This window comes from Colletes latitarsis, chromosome 11 (genome assembly GCF_051014445.1).
Source record: "Colletes latitarsis isolate SP2378_abdomen chromosome 11, iyColLati1, whole genome shotgun sequence".
Taxonomy (NCBI): domain Eukaryota; kingdom Metazoa; phylum Arthropoda; class Insecta; order Hymenoptera; family Colletidae; genus Colletes; species Colletes latitarsis.
Window position 1 is genome coordinate 15,870,546 of NC_135144.1, and position 16,535 is coordinate 15,887,080.

The 16,535-nt window shown below is 42.9% G+C and overlaps 1 protein-coding gene across 2 annotated transcripts; it reads right to left on the minus strand.

Moving 5' to 3' along the window:
- Nucleotides 1-93: 93 nt before the first annotated feature.
- On the minus strand, nt 94-7,315 carry LOC143347434 (cyclin-dependent kinase 4). 2 transcript variants are annotated; one of them, XM_076776584.1, is made up of 5 exons: nt 6,999-7,315; nt 2,835-3,490; nt 1,571-1,915; nt 1,322-1,482; nt 94-1,232 (listed from the first exon to the last, which is right to left on the minus strand). In XM_076776584.1, exons 2-5 carry the CDS (start codon nt 3,468-3,470, stop codon nt 1,013-1,015), a joined length of 1,362 nt encoding a protein of 453 aa, XP_076632699.1. In that variant the 5' UTR covers nt 3,471-3,490; nt 6,999-7,315; the 3' UTR covers nt 94-1,012. The 2 variants fall into 2 exon arrangements, with proteins under 2 accessions (XP_076632699.1, XP_076632700.1); XM_076776585.1 differs by lacking the exon at nt 6,999-7,315 and adding an exon at nt 4,208-4,719.
- Nucleotides 7,316-16,535: the final 9,220 nt, after the last annotated feature.

A 16,535-nucleotide genomic window follows, 5' to 3' on the forward strand; every position in this document is an offset into this window, starting at 1 on the left:
TTTTTAATATTACGTTCAGTTCGTGAACAGTTTCGATATATAAAACTATAAAATCTTTATTTTGTTGTACAGTCTTTTTAAAGGTTTTCCACACTTCCTTACAAACTGTGTGTTAGGTGTATATAAATATTGCTCGCAAAGTTTAGATTTATACACATACTGAACATACAATTACGTTATTAAACGCTATTAATAATTTGCTTTACATACATATGGCAGTGTACTTTCTGGTTTCTTACGCGGAATATCTTATGTCTTTCCGACGAATCTAACGGGTCAAGAAAGGCCCCAGTCTTACAAGAATAACACTACTTATTAGTACGCTTATCATTAAATTTACCTACATAGAATATTAAGGCATGGGTTACGAACATTTTTACGACTTTGGAAGGCACGCCTATTTTATCGTCGGATAACATAATTTTAGGTTAGGTTCACGAATATTGTGCCTTACATGGTTCAAAGGTACCATAACGTAAATGGTAATGAAAATGAAGAAATGTGGACGCAATACGATCATCGGTACCGTGGAAACAAAAACAACTGAAATACTAGCTAACGTTACCTAAATAAATACCGTATTAATAGTGCTACCACTAAATACAATAACGATAAAAAAAAAATTATTATTTGCCGTGAGATAACAACTATATATAATTAAATTACGATGATACTTGAAGTAATGTGATGGCCGTGTGAATTAAATATGATGATAGTTGCATACGCTATAACAAACGTGCTTTACGATTTTAATTTCTAAATGAGAATAGAATATTCATAAGCCCTACCTACTTACAAAAATCCGTGTCGTACTATACTCGCGGGACACTATACTATCTTACATAGTAGAAAAAGATAGACAAAAAAAGAAAAAAAAAAAAAAAATAGAAAAGTACTGTAACGTTCGTATACGTAAATATGCTTACGTATTTTTGGAAACCGCAACGTCAGTCTGTGTTTAAGAAACAAATAAACACCTACGGAATACTCACAAAAAGAAAAATAGTCGTCATCACGAGTCGTCTTCGGTAAAGTATCGGTGTCTGAGGGCCCGAGCCGCAGTCAGTCGACTATGAGGATCGAACATAAGCAGATTTTTAATTAAATCTAGTCCATCTTCGTTGAGATCAGGTATTATTGCCGCTAGAGGTTTTGGTTGTCTACAAGGGAAAGCTGTCCAACTGAGGGACACGTTCTCGGGCCATTCCTCTTGCGATGGGGTTCCTATTACTCTGCCAAACAATCGAAAGACAAACGATATACGTAAATAAAGACGACACTCCCTTTTCGGCAAATAAAACGAACGTCTCGATCGGCTTACTGAAAAATCCTATCGAGTTGATCGCCCTCGCTCGTGCCCGGAAACAGAGGTTCCAGTCGACTCAATTCTGCCAATATACATCCCACGGACCAAATGTCGACAGGTGTCGCGTAAGAGCAGCCTAAAAGCACTTCAGGGGCACGATACCATTGCGTCACGACCTGCGTGTTATAATTGATGCCAATATTTTATCTCTTCAACAGGTACTTAGACAAAATGCCGTAATGCGTGGAAATACGTAAAACTTACCACGGAAGTCAATCTCATTTCGAAATCGTACGTCTTCGCCAGGCCAAAGTCCGCGATCTTTATTCTCCCTTCTCTCGACACTAGTAAATTCTGAGGCTTCAAGTCCCTGTGTATGATCCTGTGACTGTGTAAAAACTCGACACCCCTTAGTATCTCCTTCGACATCCGCTTCACTAGTTGCGACGGGATACCCGGCCGTGGGCACGAGGACATGTACGACGCGAGATCTCTTTCCACGTGCTCGAACACCAGCCACAATGTAAGTCCTCGATCTAACCTCTCCGACCTTCCATCGGCGGAGGGCAAGTGCAGGTAATTCCCTTGACAGACGTCCAGCAATCTTACCTGCGCGTACAAACGGAAAAATAAATATGAAAACATTATTTATCATCGTGTCGACTGTGATATATTTATTAATATATACAGGGTGTCCAAGGAGGTTAGGATCAAATTTATATTACGTGTTACGAAGGTCAAATGGATGAGAAAAGTTCATATAAACTTATGTCCGAAAATGCTTTATTGAAAATAAGTTTTTATAGATATTTGTGATTTATTGTAGCAGTTATAAGAAACGTTCGCAAATTTCTCCAGGTTTCCGTTCGTCGAATTAGCGATTGTCAAACTCTTTGAAATATCCTGTCTGTATTGAAAATAATAGTACATACATTTTGGATATATTCCTGATCGAACATATCTTATAACTGCCACGACAACTATCATAAATATCTTTTCAATAAAGCATTCTCGGACATAAGTTACACGTAATCTAAGTTTGGTCCTAACCTCTTTGGACATCCTGTATATATTAGGTGATTAGATATGAAACGACCGATTTTTAAAACAAACCTTAAGAGAGTATATGTTTTTTAATACTAAACTTTATTAATCAAAGTAATTACTATTACATTCTATACACTTTTCCCAACGTGTCTTAAATTTCTGGAATTTACAAATTTTTGAAAATCATTTCTTCACAGGCTTTCGATTGGAAAATGGCCTTTTTTGAAAAGGAAGAGTAAGATATTTCTTAGGATATAAATCTCAGGATTTAAAATAAGAGCACACGTGACAATACTCCCATGATATAAAAGAAGACAAGGGAGAACATGCCGTAGAAGTGACAAGTTTTTAAACGACACCTCACACACGTTTACAGATACAAAAACATTTACAAATAAATTTGGTAAATTCGTATCATAAAATCGGACATTTCACACGGAATATATTATATTTATTTAATTAAGCGCGTGACGTGACTCACAATATGCGGGTGCTCGAATCTCTCGAGCTGTTTCAAGGTAGCGATTTCTCTTAACGTAGAAGTAGGCAGCCCGTCCTCGGTCAGAGGCACTCTGACTTTCTTAAGGGCGACAACCTGTCCCGTGTTCAAATCCTTGGCCTTGTAAACGGTACCGTAGGCACCGTTCCCGATCAGCGACAGATCCTGGTACAACGCGTCCTCGCCCAACAGCGACGTTTGAATTTGCATGTCGCTGTCCGTCTCCGGCCTCTTGCTCGGGCCCCCAGAAAGCTCCTGCTGGCAGCTATACTTCATCTGTGCGATCGTTTCGAAGCTGCCGAAATGTCCTTCCTTCGAGGAGCCAGCCGTGACCTTTGCCGGCCCTTCCAAACTAGTTTGGATCAGTTGTTTCGTGCTGTCCAACGACTCCTCGCTGATCTCGAACGGGCTACCCAACTCTTTCGCCTTTCCTGACAACGAAGCCGCCACCGAGCTCGCCAATTTCTCCACGCTCTTCAATTCCTCGGTGCTCAGCTCGTGCTCTTTCTCCGGCGACTCTTCGCTCGACGCCTCGGAGAATTTCGATTTCTTTGGCGGCGTCGGGGACGACAAATCGTGTCCGAGCTCTGAGCTCGGACGTCGAGACGTTCCAGCCATCACAACATTTCGACTTCTACCTGAAACGAAGAAACCAGCGTCACTACCATTTCGTTAAGTTCGATCGTATCAAGATGGTCACGATTGGGAAAAATGGACACATCCTATCTAATTATTAATACGTAAATATTAGCTTCTAAAGGTTTACGAAGACGGTTTATTAAGATTACGAATAGATATTTCTTGCATGTGGTACGCGGACTTTAATAGGAATTCAGGCATTATAATAATATGACTCTAAAATGATAACGGGTAGGATATTCTAGTTATCTGTAGAGTGATAATAGATACATTTGTTTACATTCACGTACTATCTACCGCTGTCACCAAGACTTGGAGAAGCTCGATAAAATGTTAGATACTTTTTCAGAATTCTAAACCATTTTATATTGTTATAATATCACACCTTGCATGAAAAAGTATTACTGACTTTGAAAGAAACGAAACGAAACGAAAAAATATATATTCATGTTTAAATACTGTAACGTAACTAATTAATAAAATTATGAATAAATATTCGCGCAAGATTTATATCTGTCATGGATCAATATATAAAAAAAAAAAAATATTGATAGGTTAAAACCATTAAAATAATTTAGGAAACGTGTTTGCGTATCGTCCTATGAAAAGATAATAATTAGGTGGCCCTGTCTGAACAAGACACCCTGTATATCGATATACTTGCGGTAACTCAAACGCAAATATCGGTGACTCTTTGGAATTTCATTAAAATTTACCCGCGCTATCGTGCTGCGCCGTCTGCTACGCGACATCTGCACCGACACCTGCGTTCGTATAATAGCCCCGCTTCATCGTCGGCTTTCCAGAACATCTTGTAAATGTAAGAACGCTCCCTTGTACAGCCTTACAGGGGCCCTTTCCCTTTGTTTTCCTCGACACTATAGCGACCGACGCCCGCCTGGTCAAAAACTGTGTTACCTGGCCGTGCGCCGGAAATTCCCCACTTTTCAGAAACTCGAGCTCGTGCGATGCACCGCGTGCATCCGTTTCACCCGAATTATCGTCAAATTAAACCTTTCGTTAGAAAAAATTCCCCGTTCGAATTTTATTGCACATTACAAAACGAGTTAAAAATAATATTAAATCGATGCTTACGAAATGTCGTTTTTTACGGATATTTGAATTGGTCGAAAATATTTGTAAAAATGGTACGCTTCGACCATCGAAACGGCACTAATTATTTTACGCGTTTCACTTGAATTATCGTTGAATTAAACCTTTCGTTAGAAAAAATTCCCCGTTCGAATTTTATTGCACATTACAAAACGAGTTAAAAATAATATTAAATCGGTGCTTACGAAATGTCGTTTTTTACAGGTATTTGAATTGGTCGAAAATATTTGTAAAAATGGTACGCTTCGACCATCGAAACGGCACTAATTATTTTACGCATTTCACTCGAATTATCGTTGAATTAAACCTTTCGTTAAAAGAAATTCCCCGTTCGAATTTTATTGCACATTACAAAACGAGTTAAAAATAATATTAAATCGGTGCTTACGAAATGTCGTTTTTTACGGATATTTGAATTGGTCGAAAATATTTGTAAAAATGGTACGCTTCGAGCACCGAGACGGCATCAATTATTTTACGTGCTGAAAGGCACGTTACAGCTAGCGTTACAGAGCCACGACGTCAGTGTTCTAAGCGTAAGGAGAAAACAATTACGTTCGTCGTGTGCATATATACCAGCGGCCCAAACGTGACGCTGCCAACAACAAAGATGAATGAAGGAGCCGAAGATAATGCCGGGTTGCGTGGAGGCAGATACGAAGACCTACTTTTCGTCGTAGCGATACGGAGCGACGAAAATTCGAACACGGGTACTCGAGAGCCGAGGAAAACCGAAGTACCCGCGGATTTCGTAATGTTTACGTGGGCCAAGGGGAGTAATAAAGTACGCGATGTTATCGCCCGAGAGATTTAGAAAATTTATCGTCCCCGGCCAGTGTCTTCTATCGTGGTACGTTTTCCTACCGGAAGTTTTTTATCGTACGTAATCGTTCTTGAATGAAGCGTAATTTATGTAACGATAGGCGCAACGTTCTTTTTTCGTCTGCGCGGCGCTTCTCGAAATTGTCATCGCCAACTATAAATACCAACGAAACGTCATCTAGTAGAAAGCTTCGCTCGGTTCTTCGATTAAATTCTTTTATCAACTTCCTTTTGCGATAAGTCACGGTTGGAAAAAAAAAAAAAAAAATAAAGGGAACGAAGTAACGAACACGTTACATCATTTGGAACGATCGCGATGTAATGTACGAGGCGAAAATCACGCGTTTCCGTGAACATCGTCGGCGGTCCTAACCTAAAAGAAAACAGCAACTTTGCAGCGCGTTCCCATGCAACGTTATCTCGAGACCGTATTCTTGGAAGGGTCGCATGTTTCTAAAGTACCATTTTAACGGAATAAATGTGCTTTCACGATCCGTGGAAAGGAAATGCATTCCAGGAAAAGAAATGGTCGCGTCTCCAGAGAAACCAAGAAACATCAGCCTTGAACTTCGTGACGCAGGGGGGACGGGGGAGGGGAAGGAACACGTTCACGACGAAGTTTTCCGAGAACTAAGGGTAAAAAAAAAAGAAAAAGGAACACTAGCTGAGCATGGGTAACGATAACGTAGAAAAGCAACAGGTTCGACACGATGGAAGATAAGGAGAACGCGGCGGGGTCGTAGGAAGTGCAAAGAACGTTAGAAAAGTAAATACCGGGGAGGCGTAAATCAAACTTTCTATTATCTCTGGAAGTAGAACGAAGTCGAGCGCGTGGTGGCTACGTGGCCCCAAGATTCGTCTTGTTGGTAAATCGACCGTGATGATTTTCTAACCTCGAAACGGGACGTCAGATCGCTCGTAGCGTTACATACGTTTCGTGTCTGTAACGAAGTTTAGGCGGGCCGCGCTGTTTACAAACTGCAGGGAACGGAAAATTATTGGCACAGGCAACGAATACGACATGTTTTCCCTGCACAGGGATATCATCGATAGTTTTAAACATTGTAGTGCAACAAATAGAAATATCGAATGGTCCAACGGGAGTGTTTGTTAATTTACAGAATTATACAGTACACGAAAAAAAGTATTCATATTTTGTACAACTGTTTTGTTAAACTTCTTCGGGTGACGAATAAAAAGCTGTTATAGATATTAATTCCAGTGTTCGTTGCTTGTAGTTACCTATTTCAACGCTAACGAAAAAATAGCATCGATCAAGTTTATTTGTTAACGCGTTCACTGTCCGGTCTCTCAGCGGCGTATCCAATGGCATATTGTTATGACCCATATACGGGTCACAGACAGTGAACGTGTTTGATCGTAGTGGTCGATTCGAGAAGAAAGGAACGTAGCCCCGCATGAATGAACCAAATCGCGCGTTCTCGGAAACGAACCGGCTACTTATCAACCGACACTTATTATCGCTGTTTATAATAGTTACACGACGATCGAGCGGATCCGTTGTACGGCACAATATTTTCGGTTGTCGGGCCGTATGCGAGCCAGAAATACCTGCGGTTCTGTCCGTCGATCGAAGAATTGGAAATTAGACGGAGATCAGGAAGCGTCGTAGATAACCAGGACAAAAGGGTACACAACCGAAAGTTTCGGTTCAGACAGGAAGCGACCCATAGACGAAGAAAATAAACACGAAGGCGCCAGCGGTCTTCGGATTATTCATGGTGTTGACACTACTATCTGCTCGGGTCTTTCACACGGCGGAACACTTACGGCCGTAGCCCTTTCCCATTCACTTCCCATTTCTAAACTGAACGTGCCACCGAGAGTAGCGTGTGGCGTCGTCAAAGTACACGGGAATTACGTACCGCGCGCACGATCGATCTTAATGTTTACGATTCGAGAGGTCGAGATGAATGGGGTCGTTACGACAGCGGACTGCGTTCGCGGAAAACCAACCGCCGATTAAACCCAACAGCGTGGAATCGCCCGATGGTACAGGACGAGGAACGCGTTTATTGATTTATCTTTGCGCGATGAGTAATCTCGCGACGCGCGTGCCGTTTCACGCATGGCCATTCGAAAAATTTTCGCGTGACCGGAAACGACGAACCTGTGAACGATCAGGGGCATAGGGGACCGTATAAGAAGCGGGTGAAATCTTCGATAGGTCGTCCCCGACGACCCACAGTCGGACAATTGCGTGCCAAATGCAAAGGAAAGACACTTACGACTACCTTCGTTAACAAGAAAGATTTACACTGGTATTTAATTGAATCCATTCATGAATTAGGGATGGGGCGTTGGCGTCTGCTTTAAGGGAGACAAGCGTCGAAAGTGACATGTTAAATAATTTATGATGCAAAACTATATTCGAAGTATACGTATCTATGTCCTAGTCAATGTGGGTACTCAATGAACAAATTCGATGAACGAAATAACTTTTTCTTGATACTTTGAAACGGTGATGTAATTATTTAATTATTAAATACTGGTTGATTGAAACTTCTAAACAGATTGTTAATGAGAAATTGTAATGTAGATTCGAAGAGCGAGACTTGCGATTGCAACACAATTGGTGAATAATGCAGTTCTTTTCGCGATTATGAAACGTCTTCGATATTCTGTTGTAAGACGTTTCTTCGAATGTCTAGCGCTCTAGCATCCTGTGGTTTACCCAATCTTAACGAAATTTCCAACGCATCGACAAAACTGAAGAAATAAATAATAAAGAATTTTTTGCTGTGAAAGCAAGTATGTATAAGCTAGATGTACATTTTACGTACGACAAGAATTTTGCAATGTTACATGTATTGATAATGCATTTTAACCTATATCGCGATTCATTCAGCAATTTTCCAATGACACGATAGCAAACAGATTACAATTGTTTAATACTTACCCCCGTTGAGCAAAGCTGCGATATCCTCCATATACACGGAGCAAAATAACGGTGATTTGATCAAAAATTAGTATATTTTGAATTACGGAACGAATAAACAGATAAATAAAAAATAAGATAAATTAAATATAAGAATTCTTCTTAAAGAAAGCTCTCGAAACATCAAAATAAACGATATGTTAATTATAATACTTTTGCTCGATGTTACTTTGAAGACCCTAACAAGGAATTTAATGATTTCTAATCTTATTAATAAGTCTAAAATGAAATTGTAAGGCAAGGAGTTGTGTTAATAAAATTATGAAACTAGATCTCGAGTGTTTGCGATCACTGTCCAACATCGGGGCTACGTGTCCGTTGCGATACTGTTCGCTTTAAGGACAGGTTGACGAAATTCGATCGTTACGCGTTTGAATTCGAGGAATCTCACGACGCAACGAGCACGTGGCCGCCGACGTCGTTCCCCGTGCACACGGTTCGTAAACAAGAGAAGTGCCAAGGGGGATCCACCCCCGCCGGTGAACGGTTGACTCTTGTCTTATCTTCACGTGCCGCGACATTCCACGTTCTCACGTTCCAAAGATACGCGACCGTAACGTGACCGGCGTTCTCACGACAAAAAATAATACCGACGAATTCGAGGGACAATAACCGGCCACCGATAGCCGCTCGATCGAAACAATCAGCCGTCCCTTTTCTCCACCGCGATCCTTTTTTTTTACATCTCGATACACGCGCGTCGTACGTGGTACATATTACCGCAGAGAGCCAAAGAAAATGCCTTGGGCCGGAATTTCAATTTAGCCGATCACAGTTTATGAAAAAGATTAAGAAAAATAATGATAATATGCGAACCAACGCTAGATCAAAAATCGCAAAATTTCATTTACAAACCATAGTAATAATAAACCAACGAGTCTGGAAAGGTTGGTTGGAACGCGCAGCCGAAATCCGGCTGGAGGACGAGCCGAAGGAAACCGTCTCCGTGTTGGTTTTTTTTTTTAGTATGCATGCGCGCCACGAGAAAAAACGAGCAACAAGTGTCGAGCATCGTTCGTGTGGCGCGTAGCGGGAAAGTGCGTAGTTGAGTGTCCGATCGCGGAATACGGTCCTTCGCGTTACGCTCGTTCGTCGCGCAGGGTTCCCTCGGGAAAGGTGCAGTTTGCAGCACCGGTGCGATCGTAGTCTCCACACTTACCCACCCGGCTAGGTGCTGACCTCCCACGAGAGAAGCAGGGAGCGACGGCGATCGGCCCCGGCCAGCCAGCCAGCGATGCGCCAAGGGAACAAAAACAGAAGCGCTGGTACGTTCCACGTGCCGGAAGCGGTATTAACGGCACTCGTACCCTACGAGACGCGATTCCACACGGCCTCGCGCGTCTTACACGCGGCACGGCGAGCAGAATGTACGAGACACTGGGTAGCCACTGAGTCGCGCGAGAGCACGGTCGACCACTCGCGAGCGTGTAACCCAACGGCGAGTCGACGAATCGTTGTGCAGCCGTAGCGAGACGTGCGCCCGGCCGAAACACGATGGTAAGCGCGGACTGCACCGTGGACCGACCTGAGGAGTACTGACACGACCGACGGACACGCGTACGGACAGAGAGTTCAGTCGTTGCCCAGCCCTCGAAGAAGCGTGGAGGCCCGGGCTTCGCTTTCGAGGGGACTTGGATCGAACCGTACTCGCATCGACCGCTACCGACAGCTGCCACTAGCCCTTCCAACACACGCTCCTGCTGCCTCGACGCGATCGGCTTATCCGTATGCACGCGGAGAGGGAGGATAGAGAGGAGTTTGGAAGAGACGCGCCACGACCCGACCCCGACGCGCCGCGTCGCGTCGGCTACTAAGGATGCCCGATACGCGCTACGGGAAGCCCTCGAAATTACCCACTGCCAGGACCGCCGTGACTCGTTTTCAATTTATGTCGCTTCACAGGGAACAACGATGACTTATGAATTACGTCGGACGTTCGGGGAAACGCCGCGTTACGTTCGAATAGTAATAACCCGTCTACGAGGGACGCGACCATGACTCACGACGATCGGATATACGATGCATCGTAGAGGGCGGCAATGATTCCTGAAATTCTTGGAATTCTTTGCCCGTATAAAGCGTGAATGACACACTTGTCCGTTCGACACCGTTGTTTTCGTTGTCGGTGAAACCTAACCTAACCCGTACGTTTTTCTTTCGAACAATTTTGCACGAAGACAATATCGGGGTTATTGTTTCTCAATATTCTTAATATGATTGTTACATTCTTAAGCCGATGGCTTCGATTTACCGTTATTCGAATATTTACGAATAACGAACAGAAATTTGTTGTAATAAAATATGTATTCTAATTAGTTTTCGTTCGAACAAACGTACGGAGTTATTCTAGCTAAACAAGCATAAATATAAAATATAGCATGTTATTCTGTCCTAAAATAAATGTAATATAATGTATACAAAATTTTGTTTATTTTTTTTTAATAACAAGATTCGATTTCCTGGAAACTATTCGTCCAATTCTTGTTTCCCGCTACAGATCTCTACTACCAATCGAAACAAATGTAGATCTTCGATCAACACACCAATCTTAGATATCTTGAATAACTTGTCAAAGATTTATCTGTTTGTTCAGTATTCGTCATACATATTTAAGAGTTTGAAGACAGCCGTCGCCTGTACATACATCGAATCTATACGTCGTTATCCTCTATTGTAGACTACTTTTATTCGTTCGATAAAGACGCCAGACTAATCTAGACACTAATTTTCCGGGAATTGTACAAAATGATCGTCAACGTTGATTCGGGACAACGAAAACAATCTCACGGTGGGATAAGCGACGAGAAGTGCAGCTCGTGGGTCACTTTCGTGTAGAACCGACGCGACGCATACGTACTTTCCATCCGTCATCTGCACTTAACACTATCGTCACGGTCGAAGAAAGTTCGGCGGTATCGCCAGAACCGCAACGCGAGTCGTGACGCGTGTTTCCGTTATTTCAACATCCACGCGATCGTAAAATATCGCCGTGCCGCCAGTGTTCGTTCGTTCCGGCATTGTTGGTTCTTTCGTTCGCGAGTTTCGAGTAAAAAGGATGCAGGGAAAGAGAGACGAAGACACGGTGACGCGACGAACGAGAACGAGAGGGACGAAGGATCGGAGACAGAGACCGAACGAGAACGCGAGAGGAACGCGTGTAACCCCGAGGATCAGCGCGATCACAATTCCCGCATCTAGCACCATAATCCCTCGCAGGACACCCACGATACTCACGGACAGAGACGACACTGTTCCAAGCACCGTGGAGCGGTCGCGTCAGCGTGCACGTTCCCTGATTCCCCCAATTAGTCGATTTCGTACGGCGGAATCGACGATCTGTCAGTCACTTTGCGGCACACCGCGCGATTAATCGTAGGAAACTCACCCCGGACGATGTTCCACGGGAGTGCGGGGTGCCGTTGAGACCCGGCGTGGACGAGAAAACTCCCGACGAGCACCACGTGGCCCGAACGTTCGTTCCCTCACGTTTACACGCCGATTGTCATCTCGAGCACTGCATATCGGCAGGTCGTTGTTCCTGTCGGTGGCGCCAGGCAGCGCTAGTCCTCGCGAGGAGTCCCGGTTATCTGGCTCTTTCTCACTCTCGTCCTCCTCGCAGCGTCCGTTGCGCGTCCCGAAACATGAATGGAATGCTTCCTCCGGCGGCCGATGTACGCGAGAGACGACGGCCCTCGAATGGAATGGGCCGGGAGACTCTCCAGGCCAGGGCCGGCCCACCATTGCCGGTGCCCTTCGTAGGGTGACTCTCGGTCGTCCGCTGGACAAGGGGTTCTGTCGGCGCCCGCGATCCCACCGAGATACGCGCGCCCCTTTCTCTCGACGCTCGAATTTCCGGAGCGGAGGGCAGAGGAGTCGTGCGCCCGGACACGGGCAAATTATATTTTAAATTAAAATGACAAACAACCGTTCGAAATTTTATTACGAGTCGATCTTTCGAAAATCTCTGGCGATGGCAACGAATCGCTTCGAGTCTAATTCGAAGCTGAAAAGAGTCGAAACTTAGTTTTTGGTTTTGCTCGAAACTAAATACTTATTTTGTCCTTACGTATGGTTGCAACCATAACATATTTGTATTTATAGAAAATCAATTTATTTATTGAATAGATTGTTATACATGAAATAGTTGGGTCTCCATACTGGGGGTGCATAAAGCTTCAACTACAAATTAGTTAAAATATCGTTCTTACCTTACATGTATCCTTAACGACAGTTAATATTTGCACGAATATGTATATTAATTTAAAAAGAAAATAGAATTGTATAGAGTGTGCATGATCTATAGGACATTGTATTTTGTTGGATAGTGATCCCAATCCCTCCCTGTAAACGCTAAAGTTTCCTCCTGGAGGAATTTCATCCCGGTTGAGAAATGCTAGTCTAGGATTAAGGTTATGTCTCGAGTTTCGATATTGTTCGCAATAATAGTTAGTCATCCTACCGATGTTGATGAATCAATGTTGCTTATAATTATTCACAGTATGAGTTCACGAAAACGTGACTAATCCGGGTAACGGCAAGTAGAAAAATAAGTTATCATCGTTTCCAGTTTACCGAAATGCTCGATTATTGCAGTGAAGTGCGGTTGGAACATGGAAAAAACGGACAATTGTATTTACGACACGGCCGTTACCGTGGACAAGAGGAGTTAGACGATGAGACAGACGTTAGCGAAAGAAAATACGACGACGTTAAGAATGGAAGGGAATCGAGTGCCGTTATGTGCCATATAACAAGAATGCACCGGGAAAACGACTACATATTGTTTTCCCTCGAGGACATCCGTTAAATTATGGAAACTACACGGTCTGTCGGAAAAATCACCGAAACGTTTTAAAATAATTTAGGATACGTTTATAAATTACATTCGACTGATTTTTACTTCCCTTTCTCGCATCACTTATTGTCATATTCAAAACTACCTCCCAACTCTCCTCGAAAAAGTTACTGTACAAATTCTGACCCTCCCCCAATGAGTATACAAATATGAAAACAGGAATTACAAGAAATAAAAATTCCATTTCTCAAATGAAACGAACAAAATTAATTCTTTAATGTTGCTTGATGTGTTTATTCATATCAGTAACTTAAATTCTACTACAATTTTTCAATAAATAAGGAGAAGAAATTAGCCAATTTTTTACGTTTCAACCCTATGCGAGGATTATTTTTTTAAATTGTTATCACATGGTTCAAATAAAGTGTTACAAGTTGTATTTTTTACAAACCAATGCAGATATCAGCATGCGTTTCTCGATAATAACGTGTATTCTCGAGGAAAATATATGTTTTGGGAAAACTATCGGGTAAAGTGTCAAGTACTTACTACCAAATCAAGTATCTAGAGATATTCTTGAGCACGGCAGCGGCTCGCAACGCGTGCTACCATCAAAGATATCGTTTGCACGGCGGCTTGCTGTAGGGTCAACAGAGATATTATTTTTCATTGTTTATAATATTTAAACCTTATATCTGTTTCTATCCTTCGTTCTTTCGTTCTTTTTCCATTGCATTTCGTACGAAAAGGAGAAATAACCTGGCTTTGAAATATACTTCTCTTATTCAAAGTTATGCTTTCATTATTTGTAATGGAAACAGAAGACTATACTGATATTGAGCGCTATCGAGCGAGAGTTCTGATAGCGATCCTGAATCCTGAAAATATCAAGAGTTTTTGAACAAAATCTGGGAAAGGATATCCAGGTATCCGGTTATTGACATAAGGGTTAAAATAATAAGTAGAAAAAATAAGTATATCGTCGTTATTTTATCAAAGGTTGTACTTGGGAAAAGAACCCGTTTTTTCGATTTATTATTAAAGATTATCGTTGTACATCCAATCGATCTCGAAATTCAGTTCTCGCCACCTGGAAACCGCGTGCACCTGGTAAATTCGACAGAGGCCCGTATGAATGTACTTCGAAGCAGAGCGAGAGAGAGAGAAAGAGAAAGAGAGAGAGAGAGAGAGAGAGAGAATGAAGGAGAGCACAATGAACCGATTGTACACCCTCGAAACCCCCACGAAATGCCACGAAAATGTGCATTCCGGGCACTTATCTGCAACACCGGCGCGTATCGACCACGTCGGACGTCCTCTCGTTTCGTGTTGGGCCGAAACGCTAAAAATAATCCTGACCTTTTGGACAACTGTCATCGTAACTGGCCCATCAATCTGTACAATAAAACGGTTGCACGAACCGTTTGGCGCATCGAAACACGATTACGCGGCAGCCACTGCGATCAGTGCAAAAGAATCGACGCGTCTGCGTGCACACGTTTGGCGAAACACCGAACGAGCAACTTCGAAACCGTCGAGCAAAAATTCGACAGTCGGGGGTGAGTACACCAAAGTGTACCAACTTAAAATATCGGCTGCGTAACATCGTAAAATTCCTGCCGGGACGGAGAAAGAATTGTCAGTAGCATCAACCATACCTCAATTCTTGGAATAAGTAAGGATTTTTTGGTTAGGTAACAGGCGAAAGTTCAAGCGGTATTAACAGTGCAGTTTAAATATTCTTACACGTTGGACGACACACACGATTTAGAAATTAATGGCGGCCACGGTCTACTGCTGCACAATTTCAAGAATAAATGCGATTATAGCCGGCTACGATCGCGCGGATTCGAGACGAGATTCTAATTAGTCGAGAAGCGTGTACAGTCACGTGGTAACGTTCCTACGGCGATTCTGGACGAGCGGAAACGGCCAGAGGCGCCCCGACGGAATCGTTTCGGAGAGTCGCGCGATAAAGAAGCGGTGAATAAATAAAAAGCGAGCGATGTCATAACCGGTCGGGAGTGCGATGAACCACTCACGACACGGTCTTCCCCCTCCCCCTCTCCGATCACACCGGAATGACAGTGGAATGGGACATTCCTTCGATGAGCATCGTTAATTACCACTTTCACCCGGAGCCGTGGCTGCTCCGTGGGCCGTAAGGCCGCGGAAACGAGCGTCGATCGATTTTAGGCAGCGGCTGCTAGTAGCCACGCACGTCGACGGGGCCTTATTGTGGGACCCCTGACTGCCGTCGTTGTTCCCGTCTGCGCCGCAGAACGCCTTCGGCCTCGCCAAACTAGACGGCAGACTGGTTTTTGCCCAATTTAGATCCCCCATTGTTCGGTCCAGCTTGGAATGAAAATAGAGAATACGCTCCCGGTCGTATCCCGGCTGCGTGCTGCATAGGAAAACGCGGATGAAACGGGCGCGATGCGGTTCACGCGAAATCTAATGGCTGCTCAAGGTCACCGAGCTGCTGCCCCCGCCACAACACGTGGCTCCATCCATATACGGTTCCAGACAAAACTGAGTGTGCAAACACTATAAATAGTTATCTATGGAGTTTGATCGAACTGGTATTACTATTGTATATAACGGTTATATTTATTATACATATATCCTTATAGTACATAGATTATTTAGCGAATAACTGAAATTAATACTTACATTTCTGTATAAATAAACGAACAAAACCACCAATTTAAGATTAGTACTCGGTATTGTTTCCTTTTGCTTGAATTATTCTTTCCAACTTTTATTAAATGCTGTTTATTAAGTTTTCAATATAATCTACACTAATATTCAATTATATCTACAAATAATATGCAATTCATCTATGTTCGAGTAACAAGATATACATCAAAAAGTTTACTCAAATACCACTAAACCTTGGAACCTGTTTTTCTCGAAATCGCTAAAACTGGGCATACAACAACCGTGCTTTAAATTATCAACATAATAAATTAACTGCAAATTTTATTACACGTTGGAACTTTTAATTTACCAACTGCTGAGTGTTGGGGGGTTTTATTATCGACCGAGGGAACCTGTATTTCCAGTATCCGGTTATTAAACTAGCCACTTTCTCGGCGGCGGATCAGCTTTGGCGCGCGAGAAAATCATTAATTAAATATCAAATGCCGGGAACGTTATTCGAGGATGACATAAAGCAAACACTGGTTATAAATAGAGTGCAAATTAGTGTAATCGATGCGTCGAATACTTAAATGCCCCATTAGCATTACTTATACAGCGATACAAGACGTTTCAAATAAATTCTGTTCTTTGATCCGATCGGAATAACCAAACGATTCTCATTCTATTACCCCCTCCCGGATAAGGATAAGTT

Bases quoted from the DNA above. Each gene is read 5' to 3' on its own strand.
- LOC143347434 (XM_076776584.1), bottom strand. From the start codon at position 3,470: ATGGCTGGAACGTCTCGACGTCCGAGCTCAGAGCTCGGACACGATTTG. The intron at 1,483-1,570 runs GTAAGTTTTACG...TATAACACGCAG, and splicing joins AAATGAGATTGACTTCCGTG to GTCGTGACGCAATGGTATCG. The intron at 1,233-1,321 runs GTAAGCCGATCG...ATTGTTTGGCAG, and splicing joins CAACTCGATAGGATTTTTCA to AGTAATAGGAACCCCATCGC.